The sequence below is a fragment of the Sycon ciliatum genome, chromosome 3 (genome assembly GCF_964019385.1).
Source record: "Sycon ciliatum chromosome 3, ocSycCili1.1, whole genome shotgun sequence".
NCBI lineage: Eukaryota > Metazoa > Porifera > Calcarea > Leucosolenida > Sycettidae > Sycon > Sycon ciliatum.
The window spans coordinates 35,073,220-35,093,639 of record NC_088645.1 but is presented as its reverse complement, the minus strand read 5'-3'; the positions used below and the strand labels follow the sequence as shown (position 1 = coordinate 35,093,639).

At 46.6% G+C, this 20,420-nt stretch overlaps 2 protein-coding genes across 5 annotated transcripts in view; both read right to left on the bottom strand.

Annotated features, from left to right (window-relative positions):
• The window catches only part of LOC135812051 (uncharacterized), a 137,030-nt gene that overhangs the window by 37,098 nt on the left and 79,512 nt on the right, over positions 1-20,420 (bottom strand). The gene's annotated exons all lie outside the window — the stretch shown is intronic.
• The window catches only part of LOC135812050 (uncharacterized), a 17,186-nt gene continuing 6,524 nt past the window's right edge, over positions 9,759-20,420 (bottom strand). For 2 of the 4 annotated variants that reach the window (XM_065325371.1, XM_065325370.1), the window contains exons 3-10: positions 17,326-17,382; positions 16,746-17,063; positions 15,261-15,653; positions 14,222-14,407; positions 13,018-13,047; positions 12,180-12,399; positions 11,321-11,599; positions 9,763-10,268 (exon numbers count right to left, since the gene is read on the bottom strand). In XM_065325371.1, the coding sequence (XP_065181443.1) occupies positions 11,341-11,599; positions 12,180-12,399; positions 13,018-13,047; positions 14,222-14,407; positions 15,261-15,653; positions 16,746-17,063; positions 17,326-17,382 (1,463 nt within the window). In that variant the 3' untranslated portion in view covers positions 9,763-10,268; positions 11,321-11,340. Of the gene's footprint in view, positions 10,269-11,320; positions 11,600-12,179; positions 12,400-13,017; positions 13,048-14,221; positions 14,408-15,260; positions 15,654-16,745; positions 17,064-17,325; positions 17,383-20,420 lie in introns of all 4 variants that reach the window. The other 2 variants (XM_065325372.1, XM_065325373.1) reach the window with 2 other exon arrangements.

The following is a 20,420-nucleotide window of genomic DNA, read 5'->3' as shown; positions in this document are numbered from 1 at the left end:
TTGTCCATTGTGCTCTACGTTGCCAAGGGCCCATTGACGTCACACCATTAAAATAGTTAACAGCTTGACGAGTCACGTACATCTATTGAGTATTGTAGATCTAGGTGAGCTTGAGTGCTTTATCATAGTTATGCAGTCTATGTCAGCTCGCGCTGCACTTCACCCTCTCAGAAAACAGATCCATCATGACTGCATCCTGCATGTAATGCGAAGTGTGTGTGGTGATGGGGATCCTAGGGCGACCCGCCGATGTGGTGATCTTGACTTTTGCCTTAATCGCTTCAAAGTCCGTGAAGATTCTAAGCATCGCCGAATCGTGCGTGGATTGCACGAACTCAGGGTCCAGAAGTCAAACGTGTCAGAAAAAGTCGAGATTGGAAACTAGGCTTCTGCCGTTCGGCAGATCATTTTCACAAACGTAGCAGTCAAGAAGAAGACAGTCTTGTTTCGTGTTGAGTTATTCCAGTATTACTTCTGTACTATCCGTGCGTGTACTCGTGTACGAGACTAGTTTTCCTTTACATCTACAGCGTGTGTAGAGTAGATCTACAGCCCGTGCATACAGTGACAGTACAGACACTCTTCACCAGCCACGCTACGAATGCGAACCATTTAGCTTTCGAAGTCTCCGTAGTTCCGCTGTTTCATCTCCCAGTGATTATTGTAGTTTATGCTACAACTAACTCAGTCTTAGTGACACCTTGCAACAAGAGCTTCCGCAGTCGATTTGTTATCAACACGTATTTCGAAATGAAAGTATTGGAGAGACCAACGCGCAGAAGCGACAATGACCAACCTGGGCATCACGTAAGTAAAGTTCATTTCATTAGAGAGGTTGCTCACAACTAAGATTCATAAGATTTCAATCGTCCGGGTTCGAGTAACGAAAGTTGCTTCAAAGATCTGTCCAAATGCGACCGAAACAGACCAGATTTATGAAAATGTTTTTCATCCCCAAGAGTACTAAAATTCTAATATTTTGCAACTCCTTTTCTTGGCTCCGCTGCGTCAACCCATTACGAAAAGTAACAGTTCATGAGCTGTGCGTGACATCTAATCTTGGATGCCCACTCCAACACTCCTTATGTTATTTCCATGACTTAGAATCTTGCAAGTATCAGTTAGTTGAAAGGCTGTTGGAGTGCGCATCCAAGGTATGCTAGCGCTGTTAGCCATTTAGTTGTAGAACAACGTGGTAGTCAGAGGCCAGATAAGAAGCCAAAGAGACTCGTAATTCTCGATTATTCATTATCGGCTGCAAATATGGCATGTGGTGTGTTCTTTATCGTCGTTTCTTTTCCTGACTTCTTCAGTCAGTTATGAATCTCAACAGTGTCCCTGGCTTTTTATCTGGCCTCTGATTACCACGTTGATCATGGTGAGTGGACTGTCTGGCTTAGCTAGGCTACACACTTAGGCACCACGGTCGCCTTACCTGACAAGAGTTTTGACTCATCTCGATGCAAAGTCTTGTTCTTAGCGAGTACCTCCTTCAGAAGACCGACTAGTGCACTCTGAAAGCCTGCAAAGCAAATGGATTAGGACCTCTTTCTCGTCTGGGAGGCAGATGACCCACTGGCTGGAAACGACGCTCTATGCAACAAGCTTCTACGGTTCAATTTGTCTAGCCTACTAGGGAAAAATGATGGCGAACAGTTCACATCTCTACCTGCTACAATCACTGGTTCAGGCTTGGGAAATATAAAAGTTTCAGGCTTGGCAGCCATCTCAACTTCAGATTTTACGGAGGTCATTGTTATAGACCCTATTTGTTCCGGGCTATCCCTGGCCAGTCCTCCACACACACTGGATTTCTTCCCAGTTGATGCTCAAACATTATCAACAACAGCCTTGCTGGACGACTGTACTGGGACCCTTCCGCGTCCTTTTGACGGAAGATGACAACGAGCGTTCCCCTCAGACTGAATTTGTCTCGAGGACGTAATAGATGTTTCACTTGACTGGATTTGTGTCGAGGATGTTTCACTAGATGGCTGCGACATTAACCATCTCGCTGCTCTACACTGGCAATACTTTCTGTAGATGAGTGCGTGTCAGGCTTGCTCTGTGCACTCACAGCGCTGTCGGGAACGTTGGGTCTGGAGACTGGCTTACTACCTGAGCATGATGTGAGTGAGGCATCCAGGGCAGCAGCGGCTTTACGATCATGCCGAGCAATCTTGTACTCCCGCCAAACATCTTCCCTCTTTTGGCCATTTTCTTGAGGAGATCTTCATTATCTACCCGTTGTGTGATAATAGATCCTCCAACACTAGCAACAACAGCCTTTCCGGAAGACTGTACTCGGACCCTTCCGCGTCCTTTTCACGGAAGATGACAACGAGCGTTCCCCTCAGACTGGATGTGTCTCGAGGAGGTAATCGATGTTTCAATGGATGGTTGCGACATTGTCCTGGCTTCCTGCTTCACACTGGCATTACATTGTTCAGGTGAGTGTGTTTCAGGCTTGCTCTGACAAGGTGCACACACAGCACTGTCGGAAACGTTGGTTTTGGAGACTGGCGTGTTACCTGCAGATTATCTGAATGAGGCACCCATCAAAGAACCGTCCTCACACTCCCGTTGAGCCTACTCTTATTTTCGCCGCCTCTCTTCGAATATCTTCGTTGATTTTATAAGATTATAGAGAAAACAATGGAAAAGATAGGGAAAACATTGTCCGAGGTAGAAGTATAATTTCATTACTTCACTACAGTGGGTGGGGTGACGTCAAATTGACAGTGATTCTGTCTCCTTCATTATGTGAATCCCAGCCGTGTAGAAATGGGTATAACTGATCACAGGGAATTGCATAAGTACACAGGACCGCGGAGAGACTACCAGTGTAGCCTTTGTCGACCTCAGCAAGGCGTTTGATCGCGTCCAGCATCAACAGTTACTCATTGCGCTCCATGACATGGGTGTTCATGCAAGCTCCCTGCGTTGGTTTGCGTCGTACCTCGCCGGGAGATCTCAGCGTGTCGTCACGCAAGTCAGCCAGTCTTCAAGTCTTGCAGTGTTTCGAGGAGTTCCTCAGGGAAGTATTTTAGGCCCTACCCTCTTTAATGTCTACCTGAGGGACCTTCCCCGGCTTGCGGAGACAGCGGGTTCAAAATTACTGATGTTCGCAGATGACAAGACAGTCTACTCTAGTGATCCGTCGAAGGCGCGTTCCGAAGCCAAGTTGTCATCGGCACTGGAGATACTAAACAACCACCTTGACTCCATTGGTATGCAGATAAATACCGACAAAACCGTTGTCATGCAAATCCATCCCAAACGTGCCACAGGGAGTCAGCAACAACAACAAAGGCAACAACTGCAAATCACCTTGTCAAATGTTACGCTAGGGGAAGTGGAAAGCACCAGATGCTTAGGAGTCGTTGTTGACAATAAGCTGTCCTTTGACCAACACATTAACAAAGTCGTCCGGAAAGCCTCACGGAAGATCGGTGTACTGCGTCGATCTTTCCGCCAGATGAACCTGTTTGCCCGCCGTACTTTCGTTGTCGGTGGTATTCAGCCTGATCTAGAATATGCTCTCCCTGTATACCTTTCGTTTATATCCGCTAAAAATAGAAACAAGCTAGCCTCACTCCACCGGCGCGCTGTACGAGTTGCTTGTGGCGCATCACCCCAAGCTAATATCACGCCACTTCTTCACCACCTCAATGTTTCCTCTTTCCAATATCGATCAGTATTTTTGTTCCTTGTATTCATTTTCCACTGTTACTGTATTAAGCCGGCTGTTTGCTTGCAGTCCCTCTTTCCCATCTGTACGTCTACCCGAACTACTCGCGGCTCTACAACTCATAACATGAGTATCAATCGCTATAGATCTATGTCTGGCTTTCTGTCCTTTTCAAGTAAATCGGCTCTTGTTTGGAATTATTTACCAGACGACCTGAAGTCCTGCACTACTATCGCAGATTTCCGCGTCAAATTGGCTATTTGGCTAAAAGACAGCTTAACTCTTAATCATTGTTGTGATTTGCTTTCAAGCAATGTGCATAATCAGTAACTTTTGATGTTGCTGTTTTAGTTTTTTTGGTTTCCCGTTCTCGGGGCCTTCTATTCGGTACTCTTTGTAGTTGTACTTCTGTACTGTTGAGCTATCCGAATTCAAAGAAACATTAAAAAAAAAAAAAAAAAAAGTACACCCATCAATGCAGGTGTGTATGTATATGGATGTGCATGCAAATTGTACCATTTCGATTTCAAATTTGACAGTGGAAAGGGGGATGCGTGTTGGCTATTTGGTCCACAATAATACAGTGAAACCTGGTTAAGCGACCACCCCAAGGTGCGAGCAAAAGGAGTCGTTAAAGCCAGGTGGTGTTTAGAACCAGATCCCACAGTAACTGTGGGTGCATGGAGAAACGGTCGTCAACAGCAGGTGGTCGCTAAAACCAGAGGTCGCTTACACCACGTTTTACTGTAGTTCGTTTACAAAAATTGGACTTTCGCTTCGCCACTTTTTTGAACACTCAGCAGTACTTCTTCGAAAAACTAAAAAATATTCAGGCAATTTCGGTTAATGGTGGCAGCCTGGTCGTAAAATCCCTGAAAAATCGAATTTGTAAATTCATATCGAGTGCTACATCAGTTGAAAGAGCATGAACAGCCGCAAAATCAAAATTTGGCTTGATCTCACCAGCCGTTCAAGAGTTATGGCCGAAAATGTGCCCGTGCTCGGAAAGATTTTTTTGTTGCACGCTGTCATTTGTTGGCAGCACTGTATTTGAATGTGAGCAGACCGTGCGCAACTTGTATCATGGAAAGACGCGAAAGTGTGCAGAATTTTGCTCCAAGTCCAAAAATCACGTTTTTTAGCCACGTATTGGGCTGCACGGCGGCGGGCTTCGCCCGCCACCTTGCAGCAGGACTTTTGCCAGCACCCTCGTGACGTTGCAGATATGTGGCTTGATTATTGTAGTTCACGTTGATTTAGTGACTTTTGCAAGTTTGAGTCGCGTCAATAAGTCAGGTAGGATTCAGTACTAGGCAGTAGTGGAACGTGAGTGGTAGTTTTTGCCGATTTTTGAGGGTATCCTGGATTCGGCTTGAAGCGCTGTGGAAACGGCTTGCTGTGGACGTCCCAGCACTGGATGTTGTATCAAAGGTACGACCTCGTAGCACGTGCTAAACCTAAAAAAATTCAAAAATTGACTTGGGTCTGTGGGAGTGTGTGAGAGAACGCCCACTCTTGCCGTTGTGACAGATTCCAGGGCCACGTTGAAGGGCCCTATCCCGTCATCCATGGGTGCTTGTGGACATTCTTTAGGTTTGGATCGCGCGCATGGACAGAATGGGCAAGAAAATGTGAACAAATTGTACAATGCATTTGTTCGCCTCCTGGGTGGCTCGCACACCGTGGCACTATGCCGGAATTTCTGAATTTTTACGGCCTGGAAAGCCTGTCAGCTAGGCGCAAGAACTTGTAAATCATGTTTTTTCTCGGAGACCCCCTTGATTTAGGCTTCGGCCTTTGGGGAATCCCTCAAATAATAATAATATTGTCCAGAGGGCCAGCATAGTGGCAGGACTGTGGGGTCAAAATTTCACTCAAATCCATTGAGAAACACCAAAGTTACGGTCCATTGAATGCCATATGAAGTTTATGGGTAGGCTGCCCCTTTAAGTGACTGCTTCCTTCTAGCATCCGAGAAATGCACTGGTCTGGTCTAGAAACTAGTTGTGAAATCTATGTGGTTTCGGCTATCAGAAAGTGCAATGCCAATAAACTTCGAGTTGTCTTTCTGAACGCTGGAACTAAATCCAACTCTGTCATGATTATGTTGTTTGTGTGTAGACCCGAACCTGCAGTGACGGCTGAATCCGGCGCAGTTGCAGCTTCGCCTCACCAAGCTACGAGCAGTGTCGTGCATGTGTCATCTGGTGGAGTGGACGACCAGCAAGCCCCAACTCTGGTATGGAAAACCACTTGTAGCGGGTCGCCTCCTGTGCTCAGAGGTCACTGTGCAAACTATGCTGCGGTACTACCTGGATACTGTTGCTGAAGATGGCAAGTCAGCCAGCAATTTCAAAGCCATTTCTGCCTCGGACAGAAAGTCATCAAGACTTGATGAGAGAGGGTACGTACAGAAAATAGAGGTTGCGTGATCCAGCAATAGTGTGCACTACAAGGCTCGCTGTCAGCCCGAAAAACGCACGTTGAAGGGGCGTATCAGCTCTGTCTGCCTGTGCAGACCAAGGGCGGCAGTGGCACTGACTGCGATACCGTGGAGCGTGTCACCCATGCCGAGTGTTCGTGTCCCGCTGGCAAAGGTCCCCACGGGTCTTGCAAGCACCTTGCTGCCCTATTTTACGCCTTTATCGACTCTACTCGATTTGGCTACACTAGTGACTTGGTGACTTGCACTGATAGACTGCAAGCCTGGAATCAGCCGCATGAGAAAAGGTCGGAGCCGCTGTCGGAAATAATTCCGAGACCTCCGGTCGGATGAGCCTCACCAACCACATCGGCATATCGCCCCTACTTCCCTTTGTCTTGTTGTCCAGTGTCATGTCAGTTGTCCTCCTTCCCTGATTATTCGTAGGGCTGTACTTGCTAATAAAAAAGAAATACTGATCACTGTCATGACTCTACTAAAAACTCACATTGCAACCTCGCCACTGGAGCCCGGACCGTCCGTTGCGCGCAACATCCGTCCCCGGTTCGTAATCGTGAACGAGAGTGTTTAGGAAACACCCAGCCTGAACGTGCTCAGTCTCTACTCTTTGTTAGTCGTGAGTATTGTGTGAACATGCAGCCAGTCATATTGCCACACTGATTAGGTGTCTTGTGTGGTGAAGCATCCCGGCGGAACGCATGACTCAACGCCTGGTATTCAACATTACAGAGAAGTCTGAATGCATGCATTGCATGGAGCAATGGACCATTGGACCTGGTGCAGCTCCATCTACCCCATGACGAGCGTGTGTAAAATGCAGTTTATGCGTCTATAGGCATTCGAAATTTCGAAATTTTGCCACTGTATTGTCGGGGGTGAAGAGAGAGTTTTTGGATTCGATCGAACCACACCTACTGAACTTCACCATGATAAGCCTCAAGCTCTATGTTCTTTTTTGTGCGCAGCTGCTTGGCCCAACATCTTGCTAGTCCTCTTCTTAAGTCTCTGTACCAGCTCCGGGCGACTGCACCTGGTCACAAGACATGCACTCGGGGCAAGGCACAAAGAGCCTTAGTTCACTCATTAGTTTCTATGCAGTATGGCATGCGCTCTATTTCTTTTATGGTGGCGAGCAATAGGAATTCCCCGAAGAGCGGAGCACTGAAGAACAAAAAGGCTAGATTTTCACCAAGTATAGCGTGCGAATGTATACACTTTGATTCAACTGTGAATAGACTGTGGATAGCCGCACCTACATCATCAACAATTGCAGTTTGTTACCTATCACCTGTGCTCTCCCCCTGCACTGGGAGAGAGTTATGGTTGCTCATGACAGTGCTCAGCTCAGATATGGGCAGAGCTAGTACAGAGCCTAGAACTCCCCCTAAATATATAGCATGCTATCTACTCCCGTTGAGTATCTATTCCTCGGCTCAAGAAGTAGTTACATAAGGTTGGGTCGAAACCCTGCAATGCACAAAATAATTTTGAAAATCTGATGATAAAATTGAAAAACAATGCACCGGCACCTTTGCTAGCGCTAAAGCGGTTAAGAAAATGGCAAATTGGCAATGCAGCGAATAGAACAAACAGCAACTTGCCTCGTACTATGAAAGGCGCAGCAGATGCATTCAGAGTTCATCACTAAGAAAAGAGCAAAAGGGAGTACATGTACTTCTCGAGCTGCAAGGAAACCGAAACTAGGGACTGCTCAGAATCGGTCACAAAACATGGCATGGAAGCATACAATACGGCCATTTATTTTTTAAAGAAAAAAAGAAAGCATACAGCCTGCTAAACTAGGTAACTCTACAGTTGTTTGCGCAAGATGATGTAAGTGCATGTACGGAGAAGTTGAAAAGCCTAAGGAGAAAAAGAAAGCTAAAAACAAGAACAAGGACACGGGATCAAATGCGGAGGGAGAGAATACGGCAACACTAATTTGTCCTGTATTTTTCTTTCGCTGAGGAAGGGTGTTGGCTAGCAGTCGGTGACCAGGTATACATGCAAGTGGACGGGTGACAACTAAGACTGATCATGATGAATTGTGTAATGGGGACATGACCAATATTTAATACACGAGCAAAGAGGTAAACAGTTTCCTCTGAGACAAAAATGCGATAATACTCATAAAAAGGACACACTTCAGGCTCATTACAAACATCTTGAAAGTTTTTGTCTTCACAAGTATACTTTCAAGCCTTCTCATCAGGTGAAATACAGGCAAGAGAAAAGGAACAGGAACAGTGGATTAAATACAGTAAGAAGGTGGTAAAACAGCGCAAAAAGAAAGAAAGAAAGAAAGAAGATAGCTAAAGTAAACAGCGAAAATTGCAATAATGACACAAAGGTGCAAATGCGAGAAAACTCAATAAGCGCGACATGTAGTGCGACAACAAGAGACAACCACTGGACATACATGTAACTAACGAGGTTTTGACGACCTACCTAACAGCCTAAGTGTGAATTTGATTTGTTTCTGTTTGCAAAGGTTGGGTTTCCTTGTGTGGATGTATACAGCTTCCAAAACATTCAGCAATCTAGCACTGCGTACACGTGACACAATCGAAAAACAATCATCCGAATACACAGCACGACAATCAGGATGCTCAAACAAATGACTAGCAATGGACGACTCATACTTATCAGAACTAACATCAGAACAATCAGCATGTGCGGTGGACACATCCGATTTCACATGGCTAGTCGAGTGGACCCTAGCCGTTGCCTCTGTCTGTGCTTTAGTCGCTGCCATCGCCGCCGTTGCCGATCTTGTTATTCTTCTGGTTGATGTGGTTCCTGTCACTGCCACGCACGTAGGTGTCTTGTCCGGTTGCTTTTCTGGTGGTCTAGTTAATTGTGAGGTGACGTTCCTTGGTGTTGATGCCGCTGCGTTGGACCATCTTGTACCAGGATGATTCTTTGCTGGACGTCCCCTCCGTGGTCGAGTGGATCGTGCGTGTTGTGGAATAAGGTGTAGCGGTGCGTGTTGTCGCACCGCACTGTCGTTGTAAAGCACAGACAGAGGCAACGGCTAGGGTCCACTCGACTAGCCATGTGAAATCGGATGTGTCCACCGCACATGCTGATTGTTCTGATGTTAGTTCTGATAAGTATGAGTCGTCCATTGCTAGTCATTTGTTTGAGCATCCTGATTGTCGTGCTGTGTATTCGGATGATTGTTTTTCGATTGTGTCACGTGTACGCAGTGCTAGATTGCTGAATGTTTTGGAAGCTGTATACATCCACACAAGGAAACCCAACCTTTGCAAACAGAAACAAATCAAATTCACACTTAGGCTGTTAGGTAGGTCGTCAAAACCTCGTTAGTTACATGTATGTCCAGTGGTTGTCTCTTGTTGTCGCACTACATGTCGCGCTTATTGAGTTTTCTCGCATTTGCACCTTTGTGTCATTATTGCAATTTTCGCTGTTTACTTTAGCTATCTTCTTTCTTTCTTTCTTTCTTTTTGCGCTGTTTTACCACCTTCTTACTGTATTTAATCCACTGTTCCTGTTCCTTTTCTCTTGCCTGTATTTCACCTGATGAGAAGGCTTGAAAGTATACTTGTGAAGACAAAAACTTTCAAGATGTTTGTAATGAGCCTGAAGTGTGTCCTTTTTATGAGTATTAACACGAGCAAAGGGCAATTTTTTTAGGATTTTGCATTTGGTACCAAAAAGTAGGAGAGCGGCATACAGGTGTGTGTCGAACTACGTGCGGATTGAGCATCACCTGCCGAAGAATTTGCACAGGTACTTCGGAAGCTGCGGCGCTCAATTATGCACAGCAACATTAACAGTGGGGAGAATTGCACGCAACACGCGCGTGGGTGGGTGTTTGTGGCCGCATGCGGGTGTATGTACGTGCGCGCACATGTGTGTTCCTGCATGTTTATGTGTGCGCGTGCGTGTGTGTTCGAGGGTGTGTGGGTGGGTGCAGGCAGGCGCGTGTGTGTTCGTGTGTGTGTGTGTGTTTGTGTGCGCGTGCGTAGGCTGATAGTCATGATGCACAGACACAGGACAGCATGGCGATACCAGTAAACCTTCCAGTTACGATGAAGAAGTCTTGTACAGGTGAGCAGGTCAGCGAGAAGAACCGTGGCCTAGTTTATGACATGCTTGCCCGAGGCCCTGGAGCACGGGAAAATGGATAGGAAGAGAGACAGAAACACGGAAAGACAGACAGAATGAGATAGTAGGAGTGGTGCTGACGGAGAACACGGCCGAAGATGACAACATGCACTGAACCTGTCACTTGACATCTTCTCACAACATTGCCTTGTCTCTGTCAAACAAGCAAGTCAAATCCGTGTAAAGCTAGAGATGTGTACACAAATCACCTGATCGAACGCCCACTTTCACAGAAACCGGGTGATTGCGCCCTACTACATGGGGATTTTTATGGAAAATGTCACTAAAAGAGGCATTTTCTTTTTCTAAATACATGGGTGACCGCGGTTTGCCCTTATGTTGCAGTCTCTTGGACGCTGAGTCAACTGGGTTTGGTCCGAGAAGGCTGGCATGCAGCGTTCGGCCAGTATTCTCAATCGAACACGGTTGAGTAAGCGGTCACGTGCTCATGTGTACACGAGTCACCTGGTAACCATGCCTGCAGGCTACACGTTTCGCACCAAGGTTCAACTCGATTGACAGGAAAGCGCCCTAACAATCTTCACGTGTTAGCCTGCAGAGACGGTGACCAGGTGACTGGTGCACGCCTGAAAAATTAAATGCCGCATTTAGTGGCATTTTGCGAACAAATCCCCATCTACTGTCGTGGACATGGAAATCTGGTCGCACGTCTAGCGGCCCCAGGGAGCTGACTATGCAGCCCGCCGTGGATAGCGGAACATGCATTGTGCGCTGCAGCGAGCTGGTCGCATCGGATCAACATGACTCTGTGCACTGCACTGCGTTCTGAATGCACTGAGGGCGCCGACCCCGGGCAGTCGACTGGATTTCCATGCCCAGTACAGTATTAGGGCACAGTCACCCAGTTTCGGTGGAAGTGGTGAGTTTGATTAGGAATAAAGGAGGAAGGGAATGTCTCCGCTTCCCCGGTCCAAGGCATTTCGACTCGGCACCCTGAAGACTACGAGTACTGAGATTTTTATTCTGAACCATACTTTTCCTATTGTCCTTTGCATGTACAAGTAGTGCGGGTTTGTAGGAAGTGTACTTACACATCAATGCTGTTGGGATCTCAAATCCATGTGCTCCCCTCATGCACACCTAGTACCATGGAGTAATCAACTCTGCTCCTTGTCGGTGTGGCTGAAGCACGGGAAGCATCACCTCTGGGCAACAACTCCACCTGGCAGTATTCGATCGTTCGTTCCGGAGTTGGCGTAGTGTCATCCACTGCACAGTTGTCTGCTGGCAAACTGCTGGCTGCTGGCGGACTAGTGGCTGCTGGCGGACTGCTGCTTGCCACATTGGCTTCCAGAGGTTCCAAAGGTTCCCTGTACAAGTAGAATTGATGACATCATCAATAAGTTCGATGTTCTTGCACTTAATAATGAATTGTAATTCTGACCTTTGTCATAATACAACCGTTCTGCTCTATCAATTGTTCTAAGTACCTTCTACTCGCCGCGCATTTCAAGCCCACGTGGGTCTGCTTTCTGTGCTCTAGATTTAGCTGGGCCTGTGGAGAATAGCCAGCACTGTTCTTCAGATGTCATCACTGCATGTTCTAGGAACAGATATGCCACTAAGCCAAACTACGGCATTGGGAAACCAATGCAACTGCGTTTACCTGGAATACCTTTTGTACGTTAAGTGTGTGGAAATTTCTCCGAGCGGACACGACCTTCACACAAAAACCTGCTTCAAAAAGGGTGCCCTAACTTCACTAAGGTTCTTACACTGTGGACACTTTGTTGCACTCCGCCCTACGATTATCATTTTCCCTGTCTGTGAAATCAAGGTGCGATGCTCTTGCGAGACGGAGCACTCTCGCAGTACTTTACCGAACAGATCAAGGGAAAAGAGTACACATGCCACCCTGATATAAACTAGGAATCAATAAGAAGTTCCTACCTGCAATGCCTCCTCAGTGCAAAGATGAAGACCATTGACAGGGCAAATACCACGACACCGAATGCAATCCCAACGCCAACGACTGTTGCAGACTGCACGCCTTCCTCTGCAGAATCATCAGTCGTTGACGAATATACGGGTGAGGCAGAGCGCACCGTCACGCTTGACATCGCTGTCTCTTGTGCAATCTGGACCGCTGATGTTCCTGATTGAGGCGTTGCTGTGACGGTTGATGTAGTTGTGTAGGAACCGCATGTTTTTAGGGCAACAAAATGGCAAACAAAAACGAGGAATTCAGTAGCAGAGGTCGAGCATCAAGTTACAGTCAACTTGGCTAATAACGACTGCGGATATAACGACAATTCGCGAACAACGACAGAATTTCCACGCCCAGAACAAAGTCCATTCTACCTGTAGACATGTAATGAAACTTCGGGTATAAAGACACTTCGCGAACAAGGACACTTTTCTGATGCCCGGCTGAGTGTGGTTATACGCAAAGTTGACTGTACTTCTGACATGCTGAGTTGTGTGGTACAGACATACTGGTCGTATATAGAGTACACACCGAGACTACCCTGAAAGACACATACATCTTTGCACTGCTATTCGTATACAGACTGCACATCCAGCCTACCATGAAAGACACCTGCATCTTTGCCCGACTAGAACAAATCCTTTCTAGTACATTCTGCAGAAAGGTGTTGTCACTGATCTTATGGTCATTTCTGCACCGGTAGATGCAACGCAGTGGTCCTACAGTGTTTTCGGAACCCATTGAAGTGCTTGATGCACTCACTGAAAGTGCAAGGCAAAGAGAAACAGAAGTGGAACGTACCGTCAGTATCAGGATTTGTAGGAGAGACTTCTAAATAGAACACAGCACATAACACGCACACAGATACCAACACACTAGCACATGTATTATAGACATCTTAAGTACACATAGACAGTCACATACATGAGTGTGCACTCAAGCATTGCCAGCGGCATTAGTGTTCACCGCCTGGCTCTAACTCCTAGTTCACATTCGACGGGGCGAGACGGGACGCGACGCAATGATCGACACGGGAAGCGACTGGACGGTCTGACGACATGCAACGTGAATACCCGGAACGGGAACACAACCGTACCATCGGGAAGCTATGGGAAAAGTTGAATCGATTAAACTTTCCATACAGTAGACGGGAACGCAAGCATACAAAACGGCTGCAATTCGAGTGTGAACAGCAGACGTCGTCGTGCGCCGACAACTTCGGATTCGTACAAGAGGAGATATTTAGCATTGTGAACATTACGCTTCCCACGATAACTCACAGAATGGCTAGCACGACTGGAGTTGAAATTTTTCAAGATAAGATCTCAGGTTACTTCATTGGATTTAGAGACAGTTCAGGAGCGTGACAGAGGAACTGTTCTATCATTTCCCGGGTCTATTATTTGACTGCCACAACTTTCAGGGTTACTTTTGGTTTCATAAAAAATTGGTATTGTGAACTTGATTCTGCTTCATTCAAGGAGAAATATTTTCAAAGAGGTCCCAAAAAACAAGAAATTAGGTCTGAAAGTCACCCTGTCAGGGATCATGCCTCATGACTCGCGCCGTTCGACGTTGAACAAGGCAACGACTGCTGCACGTCGTGTTGTTCGAATCGTACAGGATTTTTCAGCTCACCCCAGCCCTTACGTCCCGTACTGTCATCGTTGCGTCAAATGTGAACTAGGCTAAAGCAACGAAGCCGGAACCACGTCACAACAGACCAATGTTAAGTTGTGTTACATGCAGCTAGGTACTTACCCGCACACTCGCTCCTTATATAGAGATTGAGTGATCACTATATCTAGACAAGCACTGCAAGTAGAATGTGACCTCCATTAACAGTTAACACTTTGGGACACCAATGACCTGTGCACAACTTCACGTCCATTTGAAGCCGCTTTCGAACTGTTCTTGTACGGCAACTGAGCATACCCAGATGAAGTTCCAAAACAACTCACTTCTCTAAACTCCTAAAGCTCGCATAATTAATGTACACACTTACTTTCACATCCTGGTGGACTTGGGTACCACACTCCGCCAATCTGGCACGTAGAGTTGGTGATAGGCAGACCGTTGCTCGGAAGATATCCCGCTTGGCAGAGTATAGATATCTGCGCACCAATCGCCCTGCTGAAACCTGCTATTGGCTTGTAGTTGAAGTGGGCAGACACTAGATCAGGACACTGTTCTGGAGACAAAGGAAGCAAAAATTCAAGCCAGTTGGTCAAAGGAATGAAAAACTCAGCGCCAGAATTCATACCATACGTCATAATAGAAAGGAAGATGGATTTTAGTCTCCCAAATGATCAGAGGGTCGGCAATTAATCTGTGGCGTGACTAAAACGTAATGACTGCACTTAGTGGAGTAGTAGTAGTAGTAGTAGTAGCAGCAGCAGCAGCAGCAGCAGCAGCAGCAGCAGCAGCAGCAGCAGCAGCAGCAGCAGCAGCAGCAGTAGTAGTAGAGTGTATTATTTGCCTAGGGGAGTCCCAACAGGCATGGCCTTCTTTCAGGGAACCCTAGGTAAATAATTGTAGTGTATACTTCACGGTTATAACACAATGCACACTGAGAAGTGACACAGTGACTTACCCCAGTATTGGTACAAGGCATTTTAAAAATGTACAATCAGCACATCAATGATGCAGCATGTACCAGTACAATACAGATACAGTGCTGGCAAATGAAATCCAGCCTTGTGGAAATACCAGTCCCGGACTGTACAATCCCAGCAATGTGAACAGTGGACTGTGCAGTGAACCGTGACTCTACTCTATTCATGGTTGTTGGATTTCAGTTCCCACCACCCTGTTGTAACACTGAGCAGCTACATTTCACACAGAAGAATTCTTTAGGTCAGTACATTTAGGTTTTCATCAGCAAGACCATCATTATATCCCTCCTTTCGTCTTAAATGCAGCAGTCGAGTCAGGGCCACTGTAGTTGGTAACCATCATATTTTTTACAATGAAGCTGCGTGGAGCGCCATTCAAGATTATTTTAGACATACGCAAAGTGACTCTAAATACATGTACAAACAAACCTTCTTCGACAGTGACCGAGACAGTTGAGGATATTGGCCGAGAAGCATGAATACATCTTTCGGTCACACGCTGTGGACGCGGAGGGGTTGACCCTATTCCAGTGCAGTCACCTTCCGTGTACCACGTCGTACACGTTACATTGAGAGTAACACGTGATGTATCAAGATCGTTCAGTTCCCTCACAATCGTTTGATCATTCAGCTGGAAGGTGAAAACGGAATGCACGATCTTCGGAAGGTTCGTCGTCCGGATAACCGGCATGTCCAGCGCTGGTGTTGATGTCCACGAAGTGTTCAGATTTGAACTACCACTCGACATGCACGGTATCGTACTACTGGCATCACGCGAAATTAGTCGCTGGGATGTGGGGAACGCTGACCGGACTTGTTTAGCTGAGCAGAAAAAGGGACACAATAATGGCTCCTCCGTCGGCTCTTGCGGCGGTGGAGCTTGCCAGTGACAGACCGCGAGCAACATTGACAGTGGCAGTAACACTACAATTGCCAACTCAAAAAGACCTACCTTGCGTATCAGCAGCTCGCACACCATGTACACCATCACCAACAATGCAATCTACAGCAACCACAACTAATCCACCATCCAAGCCCACAATTGAAAGACCAAGACGATCAACAGCCAACTACAACAGAATATACGCACTCAACGGACAAGGGCGCAAGGAGGGACGTGACAGCAGGGTGACGGCCGAGTCCCGTTCAATGGACCAAGTCAGGCGGGATAACAGAGAGAGAGAGAGAGAGAGAGCGCAGAGGAAGCGGATGATGGGACGGACGGTGAAGGGAGCAATGAGTCGGAGAGCGACGATTGTGGTGATCGTGAGAGTGCCGGTGAGAATGTTAGTGTTGTGCGTAGGTTTCGTGGTAGCAAGTCTTCAGTGTATAGTCATCTGTTGGCTAGTCCTGAGTGTTGCAATTCGTATTCCGACTCTTCTTTCACTGTATTGTGCCGTGGTCGTCATGGTCATGGACTACAGTTAAAAGTTTTGGAAGCCATCTGTCAGCGTCTGTATAAGCCGAATTTGTGCTGCAGTACGTGAAAGTAAAAATTGCAAAAAAACAAGCTTCCTATATCATTGCATCCGGACACGAGTCCATGTATGGAAGGTGTAGGGGAAGCAAACGAGGTGCACTGCCAGACGTACAGACAGCACGCAACACAGAGTGTGTATAAACCATGAGCGGAAATCACGTATAATTAATGCCGAGATGTTGATATAGGTCAAGTACAAGTGCTGCAAAACTAGGCTGTACGAGTCGTAGTTCAGGAGCAGTCAGAAAATGTCTGATTTTGTATCACGCATGTGCAATAGTCAGGTGTACACACACATAGTACTGCGAGTGAGACACAAAGCTAATAAATCCTTGCTCAATTTCATTCTCCATTCTACTCCAGTAGCCATACTGTACAGTACACAGTCAGTAGGAGATTATTGCACAGAAAATAGGAAATGGTTTTAACCTTACCTACAATGTTGAGTTGATATGTATGGCTAGAGTTGTGATCCACTGTTCTGCAATGGTACAGGCCAGTGTATGACGTGTCCAGGATAGGATGTGCTGTGCTGTTCACAAATAATAGAGTACCTCCTGAGAAGGCACCTGTTTCAGCCAACACTATACTACCATCAGTCTTCTCTAGTCGAATCCATGGCCCTGATCCACTGCCCACCACGCACAAAGGTAAGTAACTGGTAACATCGGCTGTAGGTTGTCCATCACCAAATGTCACTATGAATGGTGCGTGCTGTCCTGTACCATCTGCATTTAAACCGACAGGTTGACCTGCATGGGTATACAGGAGAGTGCAGTGTCACAACGCTAACTCAATACTCAAACGACTAGTGACCAGACAATACTATCACAATGCTAACTCAATACCCAAATCACTAGTGACAATGACCTATCAATACTAGCACAATGCTGCATTTGGTATTTGACGATTTGCCTTCACTCAACGCCAGGGAAGGAAACAACATTGATATCCAACACACATGAAATAAATGACATTGGCATACTCAAATTCATCCACCATAATATATCTTACCATTGCAGCCAATCAGCAACAGGGGACTGAAGAGAAGCAAGCAGCCCATCAGGATACCTTCACAGTGGAACATACAAAGTGAAAATGAGAACACAGACATGAACATGAATTTAAAAAGAAGGAACACTACAGTCGAGTTTGGGCAAAGAAAGGATGGGAAGCTAAATGAATTGCACACGCAACGACCAGGTGTGCACCCTTTGTTGGGCATGCTTGCATTGAATGGGTTGACTCCAACCAATTCCATTTGCATACAAAACTTTGTCTGGTAGGATGTGAAATATCAACCCACATGAAAATCCTGATAGCCATAGGCCCCGACACATGACCAAAGCATGAATTTGACGACAGCTGAAGGGGTCTACAAGGGGGTGCATTCGACTTTGCGGGAGAAATTGATACGCCGTTTAAAAAGCAACAGAGGTGCAAGCGCCCCATCATTGCAGTAGGTTTTCGTAAAAAGGCTCATGAGATGAAATTTTGTTTGTGCCGTGAGGCCCACTTGCTCTCCCATCCCTTCTCTGAAAATGATGAGGATGAAACAGTCCTTTGTTCTGGAAAGTCTACTAGTACGGGGGCCAGAGCTGAAAAAAGTGATTCAAAAAAAGTTTCGTTCCGACTTTTAGCGCACAACAATTTGACACCACAGAGTCATAGCGGGGGCAATACAGACATGAACTCTAAAAAAAACCGCTTCGAAAAGTGAATGGAAGGTCCTGAACGAGGTGATTTTGTCCTCCACTCGGCCATTACGTGCGGTATGCCCTGGAAGTCGTAAAATAATGACTTGTCAAGACAGATGAGACTTCCCTACCCAACCCCAGTGCAAGCCCGCCGCACAAAACTTCAGTCCTGGTATTCGCAGATGGTTTCGGCACCACGAAGGGCCCGGGCGACAATATTGTTGACACGCACATAGCGATTTCGGCACCACGAAGGGGCTGCACCTCTAGCACCAACAATGTGAGTTTCACGACGGTAATCTGGCACCATCATGGAGGTGTCGGGATGTCGGAGGGCAAACATACGCCGAGGGCAACTCGGCAAAGCGTCTCTGATCCCATCGTCGAGCCAGGACGGAAAGATTGCATTTTCTGTCGAAAGTTGTTGCTTGGAAAGAAGCACAAGTACCAAAAGACATCTCAGTGCCAATCTCTCAACGCAGCCCAGAAAGTGCTCGATGCAGCCGAGGTAAGAGAAAACAACGCAATTCGAATTGCTATTGGGTCCCTTTCATGCCCGATTGCTCGAGAGGTACATTACCATCGTGACAGTTTCCGCCACTACACTCGAGTTTTGGAAGACAAAAATGACATCGATTTATCGGACAGTACAGGTGGAGAGGCGCAAGTGTTGGCTAGCTTCCTTGCAGTAGTCCACAAGAAAGACGTGCGGCACAGGAAAAGAAGTTCCTGGATCCCATTCCTAAATTGAAGCTCGAAATATTCTCAAACAGAAAGTCCCGAACGCCAACCAGCCAGAGCAAAGCAGCATCTGACTACTATCTGTATTGCTTGTGCCGACTGCGCTCTTTTCAGCAAGACGGCTGTTATTGCCCAGAGTCGCCATATGGATGTTCGTCAAATTCTCTCGTACCCATTGGGATCAGCACCGTTATCTCTCTGTACCTCAGGTGGGACACTAGTGAAGACTAACCAGTCTGCACTGCTCCAGTTGCTCATGACGGTTTCTGATGGTGTAAGTCCACCCGGAAATACTCCATCTGAGTCAAGTGCTCTCATTGTTGATGCTATGGCTATGTTGCAAGCCATGAGCCAGAAATCACTACATGCAACCTTCTCTGACCTTGCATATCACATCTTCATTCACTGCTCACCAAGGCTGGAAACTAGTGGACGGCAAGCTCCAGGTTGACTGGTTGTCCCTGGAGCCTGCTCCCAACGCCCTGATGGACAGATGGAGTTTGTTAAATGCGGCTGCAAAACAGGCTGTGGCGGAGGCCGCTGCTCCTGCAAAGCACAGTCTTACTGATGTTTGTGGATGCAGCGCTGCAGATAGCTGCCAGAACAGGGCCAGTGATCTGGGCAACTAACTACCACTATAGCATGAGATTGAGTTTCAATTACGCATATCTACATTACATACACATCCATGGACAATGTACACGTAAGAGCTTTTTTACATTCCTTTCTGGCATTCCTGCAGTCTGTATATATCCCAATGGTCTTCATTCCAGATCGTGTTAACTTGATTTGAGTCATTCAATCGTTTTAGAACATTACTGTAGGCTAAACACAAGAATAAAACAGTAGTTGCTATGGTGTTGCTATGCAGTTGCCATGGTTACCATGCTCAAAACTTCAACGGCTAATTTCAGCACCTTCCATCACGTTTCGAGGGTCGAAAAAGATATCGTTGAGTTCCTTGTGGTCCCCTCTACACGTTGAAGCTCTCAAAAAGTTGTGCGCTCTCACCTGCATCGAAAGTAAACATTTTGGACACCTGGCCCCCGTACTATACACTCTACTGAGTCTGGACAGCCAGTCACACATAATGCATGTCATTATGGTCAATTGTAGATCTACCACATGGATGCAAGTGCAGAACTGCCTCCCGGACGGAGGCTGACTGTTCGTTGCATGCACAATGTGGGTGATAACTCCTTTCTCTTTCCGCATCTAGATATTATTTATCCTGACACCAGCATTTTCTGCGTCGTGTACGGCTGGTGAAAATATCTACCCGAGCCGTCGCGGTGTAGGCGCTGCTTCCTCTTCTTACTTTACTTTGAGGACATTCTCAAGATATACTTTGATTATCGTGAACGGAACAGTATCTCAGTGCAAAGGCACGGAGTGTCTAAGATGAACTCACTGAAGAGCCAAAATGTCATTTGGAATAGCTACTGCAAGTAAGAGTGCAGTATTTCTCCGGGCTTGAAGGACCAATTCTAGAAAAATTAATCTCGTTCTGCCCATAGTAGCTATTAGTAGAACGGTATAGGCTTACGTCTACAATAACGACTTAGACAACGACTCTGGTGCAGGCAACGGCTGCGACATAGGCTACGATACAAGCAACAAATGCGACACCAGCTGCGACACTGGCAACAGATGCGACATCTACCGGGGAAC